Here is a 17,101-nt window from a genome sequence, read left to right as displayed (position 1 = left end):
ATTTTTACTTTTTGTGAAGGCTCGTTTACCTATCCAAGGTGGCTCCACTTGTTTTTGGGTACACTGCAAGGACATGTGGCTCCACTCCATGGAAGCCATGGCGTTTTCTTTGATTTATTGTTTTATCACAGTACAGATCTACAGGACCTTCCGATGATTAGATATATGTTTATTAACTATAATTCGGGATGGAATATTTTGTTAGGGATGTAATAACACAAAAACACTTTTTTCACTTTTCTTCTAAAGGTTTGGTTACTCATAAAATGTGTCTGCTCTTCTTACCTCAATAATTCTTTGGACTAGTAGTGCATTTACAGTCAAATGCTATGTTTTAAAAAAAACAGTCTGATTTTTTTTTTGTAAAAATGCTAAAACTCACAAGCACCCGGTGTACAATACATGCTCAATCACTTTCTTATAGGGGCCACTTGTAGTGTTAGGTTTTCCCACAAGTATCAGTTTAATCATTGTCAGACCTTAGCTGATGACATAATCATTATTCCTTATCAAACAACACTGCAGTAGTGTTCATTCAAAGCTTCCTTATAATCACCACAAAGTATTGCTGCTGGTTATAACTTTATTTAACTGCAAGTACTGCAAGATCACATTTGGAATTGATGTTGTTCCATGGAATTCTTTCCTCCCTCCATGATCACCATATAGCCATAATAGAAAAGTACCTTAATTTACATTTATCAGACGCTTTTATCCAAAACAACTTACATAGGTTACAGTTCCTAACAATGTTATCCATTTATACATCTGGATATTTACTGAAGCAATTGTGGGTCAAGTACCTTGCCCAACAGCAAGTGTCCCAGCGGGGATCAAACCGGCAACCTTTCGGTTACGAGCCCTGCTCCTTAACCACTATGCTACACTGCCGCCAATGATTTGATTTGAAAAGGACATCATTAAATTGCACACCCCCTTTGTGACATCATCATGTAGTGCCCAAGATGTGAGTCATGGTTCAGTCCTGTTAACCATCCAAGCAGTCTCTCTCTGGATGTTGCTAAAACAGCTGAAATGGGGGCCTTGTGGTGAGCGAAACCAAAAAAACAAACAGGAAACAGGCAGATTTAGACAATGCAATGAAGTTCAGTAAAGAGCCACTGGTCAAGACATATTTTACACCAGACACTATTGATCACACTTTATAAAGTTACCTATTCTATAAAAGCATATGTCCCCTTATGGAGAAGCATTTTGAATAGCCTAATTTGCCTTCCATGCCAGGCACATAAGGTGAGTGAGTTTTAAGCAAGAAACATTCAATAATCAATCACGACTTCCATATAGTTTCACTGAGAAATATGCAAACTGACTTAAATCTATCAGTCATGTACTCTGATGATGCCACCTGGTCCTGTTTTTGTTCTAACCTCAATGGCTAAACATAAATTCAAGCCAACAAAGCAAAGCATGGAAAAAATGGCCTACAAGAGAGAAATGTAAAGAATGAGAGAAAATAAATTTCATCTGGAGTTTTAAAAATGCTGTGATTATCAGTACATATGAGAAAATGTAAAATTATTAGATATTACACAAAACGAATGAAGGGGTGTGGGTTTGTTTGAATATTTGCTATAAGCCTGCCTGAGATCAATGCAGCGAGGAAATAGAGCACTTGTGTCCTTGGAGCAGTCGGCCTCCGGAGCCGACTTTCAGTCTTTCAGTGTGATTATTCATATGAAACAGATGCAGCGGCTGAAACTCACCTGTCAAAAAAACTTTTTCCAAACAAAGAAGCCCCCAACGCCGAGGGCCCCCACTCCTAACAAAGTACCGATCACAATCCCAGCAATCGCCCCTCCAGAGAGAGAAGAACCAGGATCTGTAGTATCAGGACCTGGACCTTGGCCACCTGAATGTACATGAAAGAAAAAAAAATCACCCTAAATACTATGCCTCAACAAAGCTATTCTCTCTTGTGCTGGATTACATATTCAAACAAAATGGCCAAGTAACATGAAGGAATGAAGGAAATTAAGCCTAGAATTTTTTTTGGAATGCTGCATCTCATTTTGGGAGGTTATGTGACTTAATCTGCTAGATGGATCTTACCATCACACCAATACTTTGAGTAGCAAGGCTGATTGAGTATTTTTGTTGATGTGGAAATTCTGAACAATACAGGAAATATGTTTGAGAAACATGTCTACATTTGACAGCATTTTACCAGTATTTTCAAACAGGCTAAATATAAACACTTTTCTATCAAGATCTGGGTCTTTATTAGATTGCAGATCTATATGTTTTGTTCTAAAAATAATGACGATGCAGAAATATTCAGTAATAACTGTGTCTCACCTGTCACAGTCAGATAATGCACAGCTGAGGCCTTCAGTCCAGTGACATCATTGCTGGCCATGCAGGTGTAACTGCCAGAGTCACTGTGGGTGAGCCTCTGTATAGTTATACTGGCACCCTTCTGCTTCTCTGTCCCATTCACCCACCAGGAAAACATAGCAGGAGGTACCGATGTAGCCGTGCACTTAAACACTACTGTTGAGTTGAACTCTGCTGTCTCTTCTCCCTGTATGGCTACATTCACTGGTCCATCTAGAACACGCAACACAGTCATCAGCTCTCAGTTCTTTTGGAGCTTAACTAACTACAGGATATGGATGATTTATATGTGAAAATGCCTTATGATTCAATGATTGCTGGCATTGAAAATGACCGGACATGTGCTTAACAGAGGATGAATGGAAGTATTTAAAAGGCTAAATTCACATAATTGAATTAGAAAAACACCCAGTCTACTCACAGTTCACAGTCAGGTTGTAGCTGGCAGTGTCAGCGCTCACAGGGTTGATGAGTGTGCATTGGTATTCTCCATTATCACTGCCTTCTACAGGGTCAATGGACACAGAGCTGTTGTCCCCTGAGATGGTGGTTCTGTTACTAGGAGACAGTGGTTGACCATCCTTCAGCCACTCTCTGGAGGTGATGGTGCCAGCGGTTGCCTGGCAGCTCAGGTTGGCAGAGCTGATACCTGCTATCAGTGGTGCTGTGGGGCCTGTGATGGTGGCACCAGATATGATCTCTACAGAGAGAGGAGAAAAAACAGTTACACACAATGAAAAGATATTCATTCTTAGTGTTTGGGGTAGTTAAGTAAAATTGCGTATTATTCATACTTCAAAACAGTCCTGAAAATAGAGGACATGGTGATGTAAAGCCCTATATAATTTTTAAGTTTTAGGACAGACAATATAAAATGAACATTTTACTTCCACATCAGCAAGTAATCAGCATCATTTTCCATAATCGTATGTTGTTGAGGTAGGTGGATGCAACATGGTAGATATATCACTTTAAAATCATCCTTACACCCTTTTTTCTTTCACCATTACCAAGAAATGTTAATGATAAAATCATAAAAATGTTCACATTATACCCACCATACACTCCCAGAGTGGTTTGCCCGTTCTGTGCTGTGCCTCCATTTGGTGTCAACTGCACAGTGTATCTCCCAGCATCTCCCAGTGTCAGCTGCCTGAGCTCCAGAGAACCAGTGATCCTGTTCACACTGATTCTGTCTTCATATCCAGGTCCTGGAACTTCACCACCAGGGCTAGAGGTGATTACAGTTACAGATGCAGAGTCATTTCTGAAAGTCCAGGTTATTACAATAAACTGCGGTGCTGTTGAAGGATCAATGGTTGTGTTGAACGTCACATTCCCTCCTACTGCTCCATTCACAGGTTCTGGTGGGAGTACATTCTGACCAGCACAGCAACCTGGGGGAAAGCAAGGAGCAGTGTTTCTTCTGTCAGTAATGGATAGACTGTAGCTTTTCAAGTCAAACTGAAAAGCAGGCATCCAATATTTCACTATTAATGGATACTGCAACTGCTGTTACTGCCAGGCCATTACTGTAAATAAGAATTTGTCCTTAAGTGACCAGCCTGGTCAAATAAAGGTTAAATAAAATAAAATAAATGTACTAATATGACCAAAAAAAACTATGGTAATTATTATTTACTACTACTAATAATCATAATCTTGCTTACTTTCAGTTTTCATATGAATTAATCCCAGATTCAAACTACGCATAAAACAAAACACAATCACAATTCATTGCGAGTTTTACGATACGTTTATTTTAAAAATATCTTTTAAGCTGTCGGCCATTATTTAAAACAATCCATACAGCCTAATTTTGTTTTAATTTCAATTTCTGCGTATTCATATATTATGAAAATTAAAAACTCAAAGTAACATTCCCTATCTGAGAGACTCTGAGAAAATGGCAGTTATGTTTTCGCCAGGATTTAAGTGATCTACAACAAAATATACGAAAGAGTATAGTCTTGTACATTTTATGTAGTTACAAAACATTCAATTAAAATAATCTAGTGGTTAAATAATAGCTACCTGTGGTCAGCAGTATGAGGGCTGCAGTAAAAACCGTATCTTCCAGCATGTTCACTGTCTTTGTAAACATAATGCACTTCCCTGTGTACTTTGACTGTTTTTAACAGTATCATTTGACGTCATCGTGACTTTAGCGCTAGATAGGTGTGAAAGGAGGAACGTTTTGCATGGCGCATAGGAGCAAATGAACATCTGCACATTCCCCGTTATCTTACGCTTTCAACGAAACGTAAGCCAACACTATATATAAAATATATATATATAAAAAAAAGATGTAAAAGATACGCACTTTGTATAAGGTGAAGTCAGTAATTGCTACATTATTCATGTATTTGCGTTTTCCTACTGACAACAATTCTGGTAAATCGATAACAGAAAAAATATTCTCTCGTCATGAAAAGCTATGATTAAGAACATGATAAAATTCATAGGCCTATACCATGCGACGATGAAAAACTAGAAATAGAACAGAGCATCCATTTGCTTACGGCGACCTCTATTGAGACTCACGTGTTAATATAATAGTTAAATGATACTCATTTCAAACTTATAAAAACGAAAATAGCAAAGATGTAATGTAAAGTGAATAAAATTACAAACAATATATGCTAATTTCAAGAACAAAAATGGCGCATATTGCAACATAAGGTAATAATAGTTGCAACATAAGGTAATAATAGTTGCAACAATCGTGTATGCATCATTACGCGATTCTCGTAATAGGGGTAGGTAGCAGTATCTTCCAATAGCCACACAGGGTGTTATGCTTAAATGTAGGCTACTCTATAGGTGAGTGTTCTCCTCACCGTGGTTTTAACCTCTTCCCGCATTTCTAACGTTACACCCTCTGTGCTTCGGTGGCCACGACATAATAGCTGGGAGCACCACGCGTCATTGTTGATTTTATTATTGTTATTGTTTGTTATTGTTATTTTATTTATTTATTTATTTTTGGTAAGACAGTACAACAATTATTTTGTTGAATCACATCATGTGGCAACTGGAGGTGGGAATTTTTGACCAGTGACAGAACTGTGTGCCCAAGCAGAGTACTCGTCTACTACTAATTCTAGTTTTTCCTTAGGCCTCCCTGCATGTATTGTTAGAATTATATAATGCCATCCTATTGGAATTAATGACTCCAGTCATCTGGTTAACTGGGGAGCTATACAAAGAGCTTCCTTGTCCTTTCTTTATTCCTTTTCTGGTTGGTCTGAGCCACTTTAAAAATTAACTAAATGTAAGTCATGAGGCACTGATGGTATATACCCAATACCACCCATGAATCCTCAAGAATGAGGAAAGATTATTGATAAACCATTAACAAAAAATGTAATTATTTGTAACTGGTGAAATGACTGGAAATAAGGCCGAGCAATACTGACATATAGGGAGATTGCACTGATGCAGGAAACCTCAGATGCAAAATGCAATGATCTTTTGCATCTGTTGTTTGGTCAGTGTGGATGTATACGGTGTCAGATGTACCCCTTAAATTTCATTTTTTGTGTTTTTGTGATTTTAAATACCAGTTTGTTATTGTATTTTGTGTTTGGTTTACTTCTATATTGCAAGCTATGCAAAATGAGATCGGTCAGTATTCACTGTACGATGCAGATACTGTTGCACATGATGTTTTTCCTCTGTCCTTGCTTCATCTCCTCCTCCATTACCCATAAGTGCATCATTTTTTTGTTTTGCACAGATGAATGCCTAATTGCTAAAATCATCCAAGTGATAATATATGTATATAGTATAAATATATACCCAGTGGTAACTGTATAATTACATTACATTACATGCATTTAGCAGACACTCTCATCCAGAGTGACTTCCAGCATAATACAACATTGAAGTGTATTAGTATATAAGTGTATCCATTGAATTTAAACGAGCAAACAGTGTGAGACCAGGCTCACAACACTCCCAGACCAGTGAGTGTTAGCATAACACTATTCAGGCCCTGCCACAAGTTAACGTGTGCGATCTGACAGAACCCAAGTATACTACGATACAAGTCACTAGAGCACAGAATAAAAATACACGACTATACTACACGTAAAATTAACATCAAATACTAGTGGTAGCAGGTGTTAGGGGGGTGAGGATTGAAGTGGAAAATAATTGCTCATGTGCCTTTGCTGTTTTTACAAGATCGGAGTGCCTACAGGGACCCCTGGTGGATTGAAATACAGGTTGAACGCTCTGTGGGTCATGTGGTGCAGCAAAACTCTTGTGTCATACTTACAAGATTACAACACAATCATATGAACATTAGGAATGTCATAAATAATGACATCATTTTACAGCCTTTTTTTATTTATTGCAAGATAACCTAAGGAACTCACTGAGGCTTTTCCATGACTTTTCTCCTTCTGTTGTGAGCACAGTGCTGTAATAGGAAACTGCATGCTGACAACCAGTAATTGAATATCAAGTGTGCAACCTATCAGATTAACTGTGATGCAGTGAGACTTTATAAATGAGAATAATTTATTAGAAAACATAGCATTATACAATAGAATTAGACATTACCAATAATTTTCTATATGAAAAAAATAAAATGTCAGTGAAATTCTTTAATTCAAAAAGCCTCATCATATTGTATATTACTGAGTGACAAAGAAACTCTGACCTCAATCAAACCTGTGTAAAGGAAAATAGCCCTATTCAAAAATCTAGCATGGCGTGCTTGACTGACCATGTTATTTTCCCATCCTGTAGATTGGTATAGTGGTATAAGTAATCATAGTGATTATGATTCAGTCCGTGGTAAACATTTTCAATATGTTCAATATTCAAACATGACGTAAACAGTCTACAGTAAAGTGCATTAAATAGCAACCTCTCCCCACCACCACTTGTAGTAAAACAGTATTCTGATAAGCACACCTGACACTCAAAACACAGCTTAAACCTTTTCAAGTTTCTATCAGTTGTTCTATTGAATTTACCATTTCAGATAAAGTATTGTTCTTTTTAACAATACAGAAAAGGGGAACATGAAACATCTTTTTTGTATTTGCATGAATTCTAGTGCAGTCACAATTGTTTTCAGAAATAAAAACTTGCGGTTTACACGAAAAAAGAGAGAACTAAGCATAATTACAGCAGTACTGAAACTGCAGTGAGCTATGAATATTAATGTACACATCATTCATTGTATCATTTCTCTCACATCTAAAAAATGCAAACACTGACATCATCACTTAATACCCAAGCTGTATCTCATGTTAAGACCAGACCCGAATCCAAGCAATCTCCCTCTAGATGAAAAGCTGAAAAAGTAGCTCAGCTGTGAGAGGAATCGGAAACAAATGTGAAACAGGGTTATGCAGATATAGACAGTGCCTTGCAAGTGTAGTACAGTACATTGCTGCTTGTAAAAATATAGTACACCACATGTACACTAGGTATAATTTCCCAAAACATTATCTTTCTTTGTGATCACCTACTATATAAAAGGTCAAGTAGGTTTACCTTTGCTTATGTATATTGCCTACCATAAGTCTTACCTATCCTCTATACTGCAACTAGTGGGACATAGGTTCTCTAGCTAGGTTCTCTAGCTTTCTCTGATCAAATGACCCTCAGAGCTGGGAGGAGTGGTTCAGTCAAAGCAGTAATTAGTTAAATCAGGTGCCTAAGTGTGTATTAAGTGTCTCTCCTTGACTCCTGCCCTCCAGGATCAGGTACGGTTCACTGTCTACTGCTCCATTTAAAACAACTGGTGTCAAGAGCACAACAGAGCTGTGTTCATTTTTCTGTGGTGTTCCTTCATGTGAAACATATTCAGCTGCTGAAACTCACCTGTCAACGATACTTTTTATAGGCAAAAGAGGCCCCTGCCGCTGAGGAGCCCAACTCCTACTAAAGTACCGAACACAATCCCAGCAGTCGCTCCTCCAGAGAGAGAAGAACCTGTACCTGGGATATCGGAGTGTAAATGGATGAAAAAAATTCAGGACACCTACACACAGGTCAGTATTTCACAATAATCATTAGACCATATCTTCTATATTGTACTGATTTACACGACAGTGCTGAGATACACAGAAGGGATGAGGAAATATTGTAAAGAAAAGTGCATTTTTCGTGTGTGTGGTACTATGGCCTCACTAAATTATTGCTGTCATATTGGTAGTACAACTATGAGTAGATTAGATTTTTTTTACAAATGTGGCTATGTGTCAGAGAATATGATTTGTGGTGAATATGATTGTATTTCTGCACACAGCACTGTGCAGAATCTTTTTTTGTTCAATATTTTTAAAGTTTTAAATAGGTGAAATATATACATTGGTTTTCGTAGGAACTGAGTCTGTGCTAGACAGCAGACATTTTCCATAGGTAACAAAGATGAAATATTCAGCAGTAAATTTCTAACCTGTCACAGTCAGATAATGCATGGCAGACAACATCAGTCCAGTGACATCATTACCACCATTATTACCTGGCCATGCAGGTGTACAGTTAGCTAAACTGTTCTTCCTATATTTCCCTGTCTCAGTCACCAACTGGGAAAATGTAACAGGAGGTACCGATGTAGCTTTGCATATTAACACCACTGTTGGGTTCAACTCTGCTGTCTCTCCATGTATGACCACATACACAGAGCTGGACAAACTGCAAGGTATTGGAGCCATTTGTTATAGTGGACAATGAAATGTTTGTATTTAGTGAAAAAGCTTATGGATGAAAGGCCACTGGCACTGCAGGGAAAGAAAACCCTCATCAGTTTCTACTAAGTGAACTACATAATGGAAATATTTTAAAAGCTGAATGCATTCACTGAATGAAATAGACACAGTCAACCCTCTACTCACTGTTGACGATCAGGGTGTAGGTGGCCATGTCAATGCTCACAGGGTTGGTGAGTTTGCATTGGTATTGTCCATTATCACTGCCTTCTACAGGGTCAATGGACACAGAGCTGTTGTCCCCTGAGATGGTGATTCTATTGCTAGGAGACAGTGGTCGACCACCCTTCAGCCACTGTCTGGAGGTGATGGTGCCAGCGGTTGCCTGGCAGCTCAGGTTGGCAGAGCTGTTACCTGCTATCAGTGGTGCTGTGGGGCCTGTGATGGTGGCACCAGATATGATCTCTACAGAGAGAGGAGAAAGGGCAGAGTTACAGACACTGAAAGGTCCATTATCTCAAACACCCAACAATAACATACACAGTTCGGTATCAGTCAATACCACATCACAGTGGTCCTGAACACAGAACGACATGGTCACACAAAACCCTAAACTTTTGAGTCTGAGTCTACATAAGACACAGAACAAACATATGACCTTCAGAGGCACATATAATTAGCACCAATCCCCACAATCATAAAAAATGTTCTGAGGCCCAAAAGTGGATGGAAGGCAAACCACCCTATTAGCTCACATTATTAACCATTTATATACAGCTACATCAGGTCAGAGAAACACAGAATGTAATATACCACCAAGTAAAACAGGGATATAACCAGGGCCATGTCCTTTTCAGATAAAAAGGCAAGCGATAATATTTATTTTCAAAGAATTTACCCATTAATGTAGACTTATGTGGCAATTTATTTTTTTTAAGGTAGCTTTGCTGTACAGTATCTAGTTCACTTAATCTGGGAATTAAAGTGGAACAATTATTGATTCTTTTCATAATTTGAGCTATGATGGGGGTGAGTTATGACACGATTACAGGCTTGATGAAGTCCCAGTTGCAAATTATCAGGCCATATGTTAACCCAATGTCAGTCAACTCTTATCTCTCTGATATGATACAGGCGTTTAACATAAGTAACTTTAGATGTGCACATTTTTACAAATGTTCCAAAGCAGTGCTATAACGATGACAGCACATACTAAGAAACCCTTTGCAATTGAGGACAGCATGCTGCCAAAATAAATTGTAACATACATACACATCTTCTTCTTCTCATTATTATTATTATTATTATTATTATTATTATTATTATTATAACAACTATTAATATGTTTTTGGACGAGATGTTAAACTACGGCCCTGACCCTCTATAATCATTAAAGATCCCACGGCACCTCTCACAAAGAGTAGGGTGTTCCCAAGTGTCCTGGATAAATTCCTAATCGACGTTTTTCACCTGGCCATTGACTAATGCCTAAGTTTAATTGTCTAAATAATTCATTCCCTCGCCATCTCATCTGAGGTGGGCTGATCATTCTGGCACAAAATGGGTATTGTGCATCTCCGAGGTAGGTGTTACACATTAGCTCCCTTTTCACTGTAAAAAGTTTTGTGAACCCTGAAAGGCACAAAAAGTAATCCATTATGTATATTATTATTGCTACAGTTTCAGTGAGAGATTAGGGCACCGTCTTCACAGTACCTACTCAAAAACATACAGTATGTTCATTGCTGTTCAATGGTTTGTAAAGCCCGCAGTTTTGGGGTACAGCTAATGCTGTAAGTTTCACATCATACCCACCATACAATTTCAGAGTGGTTTGCCCATTCAGTGCTGTTCCTCCATTTGGTGTCAATACCACAGTGTATTCCCCAGCATCTCCCACTGTCAGCTGCCTGAGCTCCAGAGAACCAGTGATATTGTTCACACCGACTCTGCCTTCATACCCACGTCCTGGAACTTCTCCACCAGGGGTAGAGGTGATTACATTTATAGATGCAGAGGCATTTCTGAAAGTCCAAGTTATTACAATAAACGTGGCTGTTGATGGATTGATGGTTGTGTTGAACGTCACACTCCCTCCTACTGCTCCATTCACAGGTCCCGGCGGTAGTACATTCTGACCAGCACAGCATCCTGTGTAGAATAAGGGCTATATGTACTGTATACTGCGTCGAGAAGCCATTTTACATTAAGTTAAACAAACAACTATATAAACACTGATCGACAAACTGCAACCATACCTTTAAGTTGTATAGTTTAAAGTTATCGATATCGACCATTAAACAATATTATGTATATTTTAGATATATCATGACTATTATACAAGTGCGAGACTATTGCGGTACAGCATAAATAAAAATGCATTTCCGCAAAAACGTCTTCCGAGTGACTCAAAATATCCATTCGTCACAATTATCGTTATCTAGGCTACAGGAAGTAAAAATCGTCAGAAATTAGACTGAAACTAAAATGACAACATTATAGTGTCCGAAAAAATTCTTGTCAGTTTACTAACGGTTAAATAACATACCTGCGGTCAGCAGCATGAGGAGTGTAGAAAGAAATGTATTTTCCGACATCAGTTAAGTTAGGTTCACCGCACCGCTACCCTCACATGTGCTGTAAGAAACCCGGAATTCAGTTCTTGTTACAGTCAACCTCAGTTCCCCGGGAGACGCCTCATTCGTCGTCAGAGGTCTGAAGACGGCGCTCCCACCCAGGGTAAGTCCCTTTCTGGTAATGTATATGCGAGCACTACTTGTCCCCGCCAGATGGCGTATTATAATGGCGTGAATGTCTCTCAGATGTCAATGACTAATACCAAGTTAGTCGATTAATTCTTAAGCTTTACTGTGAAGAAATTAAATTGTTAATCTAATATTTACGTATTAAAACAATGAGAATGTGTTCTCTTTACGAATGAATGAATGAATAAATAAATCTAGTAAATGGAATCACACAACACAATGGGGGAGAGATTGTCTGTTTTAATTTCATAGTGTTGCTCCAACGACATTAATTAGAATTGTTTCACACTTTCACTAATGACCTTTGCAATAAAATAACCAATTTTTAAATTGATATGACTTTAATTTTATGTCCACAAATGTAGCACCCTTCCTTACTTTTCCTCATGTAGCTACAATAAAATAAAGTTTCACATACAGCAGTGTATTATTCCATTTTTTTTTTTCAAAAGAAGTGTTTTAAATATTATCCTGTGTACGATTGCAATAGTGTTTTAAACATACATAGACTGTTAATTAAAATGCAGTAAAGGTTCAGGACGTTAAATTATCCATGCATACATGTGGTTTGTCTTCCCGATTAAGCATCAGTGTTCTAGCTTCTAACAGAAAACGGTAATGATCTGTGCTTTGCTGAAAAGTAAGCTACTGAGCAACTAAAGACACATTGTTAGGTAAATTGTTCGAGTCGGAAATTAAATTTGTCATTTCATTGTCAGTGCAGTTCATTGACACTGGAAGCAAGCGGTGGTGCATTTTCACCGGATTATGAGTGATACCGCCGACAAATTGTGTAATAGGCGGTATCTTTTACGATGACAATCTAACTACGGGGACTACGGGGTGTGGTCTTTTTTTTTCGAAATGGTGTAGGACACTTGAGCCGCTCCATGGGCTTTTACCGTTTGGAATGGATTTGCACAACTCCAAATTTTTGGCGGCGCTTTGGCTGGCAGCTGTGGGTAAGAGGAAAAGAATGCTATTTCTTATTGACATTATAGTTGTACATCTCTGACACAAGGGATGAAAACATATTTTGGTATTCGTACGAGAGCGCAACTTTACTTTCTCTGAACCAGAGAAAATTTCATTTGAGTGCACACAGGCACTGAAGAGGCTAGTAGATCTGAGCAATATGTGGGTCCTAAAGGCAGTAATGAAGACTTATTTCTAAGTCGCGTGTCATTTATCGCCTGGTTCAGTGTACTGTCAGTATGAAGCTGTGCTGGTGTAACGGCTGGTCTGTGTATATCACTCTCCGCACGTCACAGTCTCTGCTCTCTCTCGACACAACGAAACTTTGGTTGGTTGTATATTTTTCGTCTGGCATACAAACCAATCAGACATTTGTTCCATTAACTGTAAAAGATGAGAGCTGAAAGTCACGATTTTTCAGGGAAGGATCTGTTGGGTTGACATGAGATTTAGTCAGCTTTATATTAGTAAGAACGCTAAATAGATCATGGCTATGGCTAATATATTACTCTATTACTTCTTCTTCTTCTTCTCTCTCTCTCTCTCTATCTATCTAACACACACACACGAGTTTGTAATATTATTAATCTGTATGCATTTGTATACATATGCATATGTATTAGTATTATTTGTATGTATGCAGTTGCTCCTCTGATTTTCTATTTGTTATGATATTATCTTCATATATAAGTATTGATCAGTTGCTCATCTGTCTAAGACATTTTGGGTTTTCTAGCTCTGGGTTTATTAACTGTAATGTTAATAACGTTATAGGCGCTCTACTCAATGTTTAATGGACGTTATATTAATGTTTTCGTTAGATGACAGTTACAGTGGTGTATCCAGTTCTGAGGACTGCAATACAAAAAGGACATAGAAGCACAAGGGCAACAAGACTGGTTCCAGGTGTCAAACAGCCACGTTATTAGCTGTAAAAGACTCTAATCACACAGCCTGACTTTCAGAAGAGGTAAATTAACAAAGTAGAAGTTCTAGTGAGTTTTAAGTGTAGCGTAATTTCTTTTGCCCCAAAACTATATGTTTAATTTACAATTTAATAAGGGGAAGGTTTATTGGTGTCCCCTGCAAATGGCTGATTTAAGTGAACAGACAGTTAATTTATAGACCCGATACAAGCTAATTAGTAACATTCCAACAGTAAATTGCCATTTAATGAGTAAACCCCAAGGTAGCTCATGTTGAGAAATCACAATGATGGAGAGAAAAAAAAAAGTTTTTACCCATTTATATAATCATTATTTTGCAATGAAAATGACCTTTCCTGTGGCACAATGTGGCATATGGCACAAACATATTTGTATATAAGGGAAGGACAGCTGAGCATTGGTATGGTTTTTTAAACATGCACTGTTATACGTGTGTGTGGTTGTAATTGACCATGGGTATACTTCAATTTGCATAGGGATGTCTTAATTTTTACCTTCAACCAAAAGACTATAGGTTCAGTTCCCTGGAGGGTCACAGTTGTTGTACCCTTGAGCAAAGTACTTAACCCAATTTGCTGTAGTAAATATCCAGCTGTACAAATGGATCATACTGTACATAAAAATATACCCTGAGTTGCCATGGATAAGGTTGTCTGCTAAGCAAAAAGGACATGACATATGTAAGTCAACTGAAATTCAGCTGAATTGTACTTGGGTAACAAGCAATATTTCCACTGTGTCACTTTTGAAAACACCTCTTGGCACCTGGTGCAAAGGCGTGTGTTTAGCCTCTCTGAATATCAGGCAGCAAATCTCTCAGCAAAAGGAGACTTGGAGGATATGATTGATATTTTTACATTTTAAAACAGAAAAAGTGGATAACGGAAGTTACTTCAAGGTTAGTGCAGCAGAACAAGAGGACCTTGGTCAAAATGTAAAAAAATAAAAATTTGACACTGGCATTAGGAAGAACTTAGTCAGAGAGTTTAGTGCATGGAATTGTAATTGTTTACCAGGATATGTAATGGAAGAAGAGACCCTTACAGTGTTGAAGACCAGGCTTGTCAGAGGGCTAGGTGCACTCTAGACTCTAAGACAAAAAGGTGAGCTCAGTGTTCCTGCTGTCATCATTAAAATTCTTGTGATCTCATGAAATTCAGTTGGTCATAACATTGGTCAGTTGTTCTTAACCAGAACAATTATAAAGAGAAAACTGTACCTGTGCTACTGACACCTGACAAATTATGGCTGTGAATGTGCACTAGTGCACTGAGGTGCTGTTGACAGTTTCCTGTTTGGAGTTGAAAGGCAAAATACCCATTCTGCAGAAGCAACAATCAACTATATTGATTCTGTCCACTTTTGTTAGATACTCTGTGTTTTAATAATAGTTTTATTCATAAATACTGTTTTATTTTAAATACTCTCATTCTTTTCTCAAATATTCTATTCTTTTGTCTTATTTAGATTAATTTTAATGTGCATTGTACAAGCATGGTTTTATAGTTAGACCATGGATGTCTCTTGTTACTCCAGGTTGCTGTGCTGGTCAGAATGTACTCCCACCAGGACCTGTGAATGGAGCAGTAGGAGGGAATGTGACGTTCAACACAACCATCAATCCATCAACATCAACGCAGTTTATTGTGATAACCTGGACTTTCAGAAATGCCTCTGCACCTCTAACTGTAATCACCTCTACCCCTGGTGGAGAAGTTCCAGGACCTGGGTATAAAGGCAGAGTCAGTGTGAACAAAATCACTGGTTCTCTGGAGCTCAGGCAGCTGACACTGGGAGATGCTGGGGAATACTCTGTGCAGTTGACATCAAATGGAGCTGCAGCACTGAATGGAGACACAACACTGGGAGTATATGGTGAGTGTCCAGTATGCTAGTTAGTTATAAATGCTACATGGGTAGATAACATTGCTTGTTCATTTTTTCATTTAACATCTTTTATGTACAAGACTGAGCGTATTTGGTGAGTGTCCAGTATTCCAGTTTTTTATATATGATACATGGTCAGATAACATTGCTTGTTTACTTTGGTCTATGCGTTATTCTTCATTTAATACTTATTATGTACATGCACTGCATTATGTAATTATGTCTATCAAATCTACTGAACAATATACATATATTTACTGTATTATTATTTTCAAATTATTGATATGACATTTTAAGTGGTAAACCGTTCCAGTGTGTTTACAAATTACATCAGTGTTTTGGTAAAATACAGGACAGAACTATAGTTGAATCCCTGTTGCATAAATTTATGAAGGTATGTGATTGAACATGAATAAGTTTTATCCTGAAATATTTTATCAAATGGCACCAACACACCATGGTAACCGACACACAGAGGCCATTTTCATACCCGTATGAGTGTGACAGTGAGGAAGCCAGTGGAGGATCCACTGGCTTCACAAAAAGGTTGTTATTTTCCTTGAATGTTGAATACAATTTCATGACTACACAACGTACTTAGAACATTTAACTTTGCCGATCAAGAATAGCTGGTATTCACCTCTCTCTCCTTTCTGTCCCACCACCAGTGTTGCTCGAACTACATACAGTTATCATGATACAGATATCAGATTGTATCATGTACAATCAATGCCAATACAATGTTCATATGTAAAAAAATACATTCTCTGTAAGTCCTTAAAAAGCAAAAGCAGGTATTGTTATTTTCATATATGTATTTTCAAAATGACTGACACTAATTTGCCTATATCACCTCACACAAACTGGGCAAGCCAGTATACAAGGCAGTTCAGAAGATCTCCAAACCATAATGTCTACAGCTTCGTTATTACTATTACTCTCTGTGTTTTTAACCCACAGAGAGAGTCTCCAATGTGACAGTAACAGCCAATGGGACTGACTTAGTGGAGTTCAATGACACTGTCAGCCTGACATGCTCTGCCTCTGGCACCTCCCTCTCTTACCAATGGCATAATGGCAGCTCTGACATCATAACCAGCGACCGTATCCATCTGAGTGAAAATAACCGCACTCTCACCGTATCCAGTGTGCTGAGGTCTGATAGTGGATCTCTGTCTTGCACTGTGTCAAACGTCATCAGCAAAGCCACCAGCCGGCTCGTCATCCTCAATATCAGCTGTGAGTCTTTGTCAGCTCTGCATGCATGGCACTTCTCTGGCTGTAGACAATAATACATAATTAATGTTTGCTTTGTATTGTCTTCCTTTAGTGCCATGCCCTTTTTAAACTGTGGGACTGGTTTGCTGCTTTGCACTGCCAATCTGGTCATATGACTCCATTAGCATAATGTAAAGTAGGATGCTGTGTCTGTTTCGAAATTCACAAAACAGCTACTTTGTCCTAATTTAGGACTGTCCGTAATACCTGTAGCTTT

General features: G+C 38.2%; 1 protein-coding gene across 1 annotated transcript; it reads right to left on the bottom strand.

Moving 5' to 3' along the window:
* Nucleotides 1-870: 870 nt before the first annotated feature.
* Nucleotides 871-11,685, bottom strand: LOC118784402 (carcinoembryonic antigen-related cell adhesion molecule 1-like). The gene is made up of 11 exons (XM_036538635.1): nt 11,581-11,685; nt 10,848-11,183; nt 9,219-9,497; nt 8,227-8,319; nt 7,028-7,038; nt 4,393-4,486; nt 3,417-3,755; nt 2,780-3,058; nt 2,320-2,571; nt 1,728-1,873; nt 871-1,043 (listed from the first exon to the last, which is right to left on the bottom strand). Exons 1-10 carry the CDS (start codon nt 11,627-11,629, stop codon nt 1,731-1,733), a joined length of 1,875 nt encoding a protein of 624 aa, XP_036394528.1. The 5' UTR covers nt 11,630-11,685; the 3' UTR covers nt 871-1,043; nt 1,728-1,730.
* Nucleotides 11,686-17,101: the final 5,416 nt, after the last annotated feature.

Source organism: Megalops cyprinoides, chromosome 10 (assembly GCF_013368585.1).
Source record: "Megalops cyprinoides isolate fMegCyp1 chromosome 10, fMegCyp1.pri, whole genome shotgun sequence".
Classification (NCBI taxonomy): Eukaryota; Metazoa; Chordata; class Actinopteri; order Elopiformes; family Megalopidae; genus Megalops; species Megalops cyprinoides.
This window is presented reverse-complemented; position numbering and strand designations above follow the sequence as displayed.